The sequence below is a fragment of the Tupaia chinensis genome, unplaced genomic scaffold (genome assembly GCF_000334495.1).
Source record: "Tupaia chinensis unplaced genomic scaffold, TupChi_1.0 Scaffold149964_2, whole genome shotgun sequence".
Classification (NCBI taxonomy): Eukaryota; Metazoa; Chordata; class Mammalia; order Scandentia; family Tupaiidae; genus Tupaia; species Tupaia belangeri.
In genome coordinates this window covers 1,436,144-1,440,471 of record NW_006209806.1, presented here as the reverse complement: position 1 = coordinate 1,440,471, position 4,328 = coordinate 1,436,144, and the positions used below count along the sequence as shown (strand labels likewise).

At 60.9% G+C, this 4,328-nt stretch overlaps 1 protein-coding gene across 1 annotated transcript in view; it reads left to right on the top strand.

The window, feature by feature from the left end:
• The first annotated feature begins 2,748 nt into the window (after nt 1-2,748).
• The window catches only part of PIP5K1C (phosphatidylinositol-4-phosphate 5-kinase type 1 gamma), a 21,984-nt gene continuing 20,404 nt past the window's right edge, over nt 2,749-4,328 (top strand). Inside the window, exon 1 of the mRNA XM_027769615.1 lies at nt 2,749-2,798. Coding sequence (XP_027625416.1) covers nt 2,789-2,798 — 10 coding nt within the window. The 5' untranslated portion in view covers nt 2,749-2,788. The remainder of the gene's footprint in view (nt 2,799-4,328) is intronic.

Here is a 4,328-nt window from a genome sequence, read left to right as displayed (position 1 = left end):
CAGGGTCAACGTGTCAGAGGATGCTGGGCCCGGAGCCCAGCTGGCTGTCGTGGGCCATGTGTGTCGGCCGCCTGCCAGGCTCCAGGCCCTTTCTGGGCTGCTGCATGCCAGCCCACCCTCGGTCATAGGACCTGGGGCGCCGTCCCGGCCTCTCAGCCTCCCTGCCTCCCGGCCTCCCGGCCTCCCGGCCTCCCGGCCTCCCAGTGTGCCGGCTGTCCTAGGCATGGACTCTTTCCTGGGTCTGGCCCTGGCTGCCCGCCTCGCCCTGGGGCCCGACCCCCACACAGGCAGTGCCAGGCGGTGGCCGTCCATGGCCTGCCCGGCGATGCCGTTGGGCAGAGGGGTCTCGGGCCAAGGCTGTGAGCCAGGTCAGGTGTGCAGCTCTGACCCCGGGTTGAAGCCTGCCCCAGCGCTGACATCGGGTCACCGCACTTCTGTGGTGGCCCAGGCGCCCGCCCTGTCGGCCTGGCGGGCTCCCGTCTGAGGGGAATGGGGCGTAGACAGAATGCAGTGGGGGCCCTGTGTCCCCTGAGGACGTCTACAGCGGGCAGTGGGTGTCTCCGGCCCGAGTCATACTAACAGGGACTCCCCCAAGCGCCCCTCTGGGCTCTCCTCAGACCACTACAGTTTTTCTGAGCCTCGGGTTCCCTCTGAAGGAGGAGACGACCTCGGTGTTGCCAGGACATGACGACCTTGCTGGGATAGACCCTGTCTGATGTCCGGCTCGGTTAGGCTGCAGTGCCCGGGGCACAGTCCTGTCCTCCCAGCTGGCGGCAGTATCCTGGCAGCCCATGTGAGGTGAAGGCTGGATGCTGTCCCACACCGCCTCCTCTATGCAGTCCTCCAGGGTTTCTCCTTAGGCACATGCTCTGCGCTCAGGACTGGGCAGGTGCGGGGGTCACAGGCAGGATCTGACCCTGGGCTCCTCCTGGCCCCTCCTCTCTTCCCCAGCAGAGAAGCAGGGCGGCCTCCACTGGGCGCCAAAGAGAAGCGGGGCGCCCTCCACTGGCCGCCAACATCCAGGCAAGCACTGGGCTGGGAACCCCCTGCTTCCTAAGGGCCAGGGTGAGTGAAGGCACCAGCAGGCTCATCTGAGTCCGAGCAGAGCCAGCACCCGGCCCATGAGTGTGATGCAGCCACAGCCCGTGCCAGGCCGGCTCAGGCTCCAGTGGGAGCCCAGGCTGGGGCAGGTGACCAGGTGGCCACGGACGCCCGGCCGGTGCTGGGAGTGAGTCAAGGGGTCCCGCTCCATCTGGGGTCCAGGGGAGGCCTGGAAGCTGCACCAGGAGGGATCTTCCCACGGCACGAGGCAGACTAGTGGGCCTGCAGGTTCCAACCCCGCGTGGCGGCCGGCTGCGGGGTCTCCGGGCTGAGCTCCCTCCATGTGTGGGAGGCGGGGCGGTGCTGGCCGGGGTAGGCAGCGTGGCAGGGGTGGGGCTGGGCCCGGGGCTGAGGGCGTGACTGTTCTTCCAGCCCTCGGGGTTGGGGTCGGGCCAGTGGGCTGGTCCCCCCGGGGCTCCAGGGAGCCTCGGGCCCCGTCCCAATGCTGGCTGTGGCTCCCGTCTCCCTCCTGGCGGGACCCTGGGAGGATGTGGCCCAGGACCAGCTGCGGCCCAGGGCTCTCGCCCTTTTTAACTATCTTTCCTCCCGCCGCGCCCACCATTTGCAGGAGGGAGAAGGAGAAAGCACCCCGTGGCTGCGGTCACGCCACGACCCGTTCCCCTTCGCTTCCCCGTCCTGTCCTGACTTGGGGGCTGCACACCTCAGGTATTTTCCAAGCTGCCCTGGCTGGGACTCTAACCGTGTGATCAGCCGTGAGCGGTCCAGCTCCCCTACCACTAGGCTACAGGGCTGGCCCGGAGAAGGATTATGGTAAGAGTAAGTTTAAAACTGGGACAGCAGATGGCATAATGGTTATGTTCACTGAACTCCCATGGAGCCAACTGTGGTTCAAGTCCTGGACCCGGCTGCTTGAGGTTCACGCTGGGCACATGTGATTGCGTGCCCAAGATCCAGAAAGGGGAATGGAGGAGAAGGGACGGTGGCATGGCCACGGGGTGGGGGCGGCGATTTCTTCATTTCTCTCTGTCTTCCCCGTCTCTCCAGCGCACGCCGTACAGTACCCGCCCCCCCCCCGCCCCCAGTATTCTGTTAATTACTGAAAAGCGGGAAGAATTGGACTGGGGACTCCTTGTCTTACCACCCAGACTACCGGTTTGCTGTTTCCTCCCTCCCTCCCTCCATCTTGGTTTCCAGGTGGTTTCAAAGTTGCAGTTAGTGTCCCCACACTGTGCCTGCAGGTGATTAGCGATTGGGTAGCTAAAGCTTGCTACTTTTTAACATGCAGCATGATTAGGGACAGGGTTAGGGTAGCTAAAGCTTGCTACTTTTTAACATGCAGCGGTTACCGATTGGTTAACTAAAGCTTGCTACTTTTTAACTCGCAGGTGATTAGCGGTTGTCAGCTTCCAGCTGTAGGTTCCTGGACTTCCTCCTCTTACTCATAGCAGTGAGAGCCTGGGACCAGAAGGAATATGGATATACTCGTGGGGGGCACCCTAGGCCCACGGCTGTTCAGTGTCACACCAGCCTGGCACAGTGGCTAAGGTGACAGTGCCCTTGAACCCAGGGGCTTGTCCTAGGTTTCTGCTAGTCATGGAGGTTGTCCATGACTGATGGATAAAAATTAACCCAACCGTGAAACCAGAGAACGACAAACCGTATAAAGAGCGGGTGGTGGGTCGAAAGGGCAGGGACTCCTGGGCACCCCTCTGCATGCACCTGCGGCATGACCTTGGGTAAGGTGCTGTTCTCGGGCCACCTTGTTCTGCTTCCACTTCTCATGGCCCAGCAGTTGCTTCTGTCGAATTTCTATCATTCTTTCCCCCCCGCCTTTTTTCTTTTTCTTGTCTTAGTGCTCTGGCCAGCACTTCCACTGCAGAGGCAGCTCTCCCTGCGCTGTGGTGGACATGACTGCATTTCCTGTAACTTCCGTACTTCTTCCCCCACCGCCACCCCTGTTCTTCTCTTTCTTTAGTTTCTTGTTAGTTTTTTTTTTAGACATAACATTTATGCTTTCTTTTTTTTTTAGAATTATTTATTTAACTTTATTTATTCATTCATTTATTTTTAATTTGACAGAGAGAGACAGGGGCAGAGGAGGGGGGGGAGTGGCAAAGCAAACCACCAGGTCTAGGACTCAAACCATGGTCAGCTACGTGGGAGTGTCCAGCGCCTTAACCACCATGCCACCTGGTCCCCGGACTTTCCACCTTTGACTTGGGGTGGCTTGGCTTTCTCCCAATGCCCGTGCAGTGGCCATAACGAGACAGCTGAGTAGAGGGGATCTGGTCGGGTGCTCACAGGCGCCCTCTGGCCGCCATGGGGGGAGCAGACCATGGAGGGAGAGTGCAGGGAGTGGCCTCACTGGGCCAGGCGGAGGGACCATGCCGGCCTTCTCTTTCTAGGTCTGCTCACTTGTCAAGAATCGCAGGCCTCCCTAGCTGCAGCACGGAGAGTTGGAAGGTGGACCGGGGTGGAATTCCATGGGTGGAAGGAGGCTGGTGGTGACTCCGAGCTCGGGGCGGGGACGGGCCGCTGAGCGCCCCTCCTGCCATCACTTTCTGGGGGGGACGAGACGGGTGGTCGTGCCATCTCAGCAAGACCGTGTGGGCCTGACTCCTTCGCCCTCCCTGAGCCTCTTCCCCACTGGTAGGAGGACGCGCCACAGCGAGTGGGTGACGGGAGAGAGGCTGTGTGCAGCCATGCCTGAGAGCCAGGGGTTGTACCCAGCGTCACGTCCCGCCCCAGTGGGCTTTTATTTTTATTTTGGTCTTTTAAGGAATTGTTTTATTCGTTTAGTGTGATTTTAAAATATTCTATGGGGCACACACTCACCAGAGAGACAGAAAGGGAAAGTGAGAAAGCAAGCCGCCGGGTCCGGGACTCGAACCGTGGTCGACCCTGCAGGAATCCAGCTCCTCAGCCACTATACCACCTGCTGGCTCCTGGGTTTTGTGTTCAAGGTTGTGTATTCATTCATCCCACCAGAGGTGCGCAGAGGCCTGCTCACTTTCCGTGCCGTGACCGTGTTCTGGGCATGTCCCCGTGGAAGCCCACCCCCGTGGCCTGTGTCTAGCGTCACTCACCCAGCACGGCGTGTGCGTGGCGCCGGTGCACCGTGGCCTGTGTCCCAGACCCCTTCCTGGTCCTGCCAGACAGTCCCGAACGCCGCGTGGACGTACCTGGTGCCGTCCCGGATGCTGGAAAGGTGGGCTGGCAGTTCCAGACCCGGCTTCTGCCCCGGCGTCCGAGTGGGTCACTGCGGT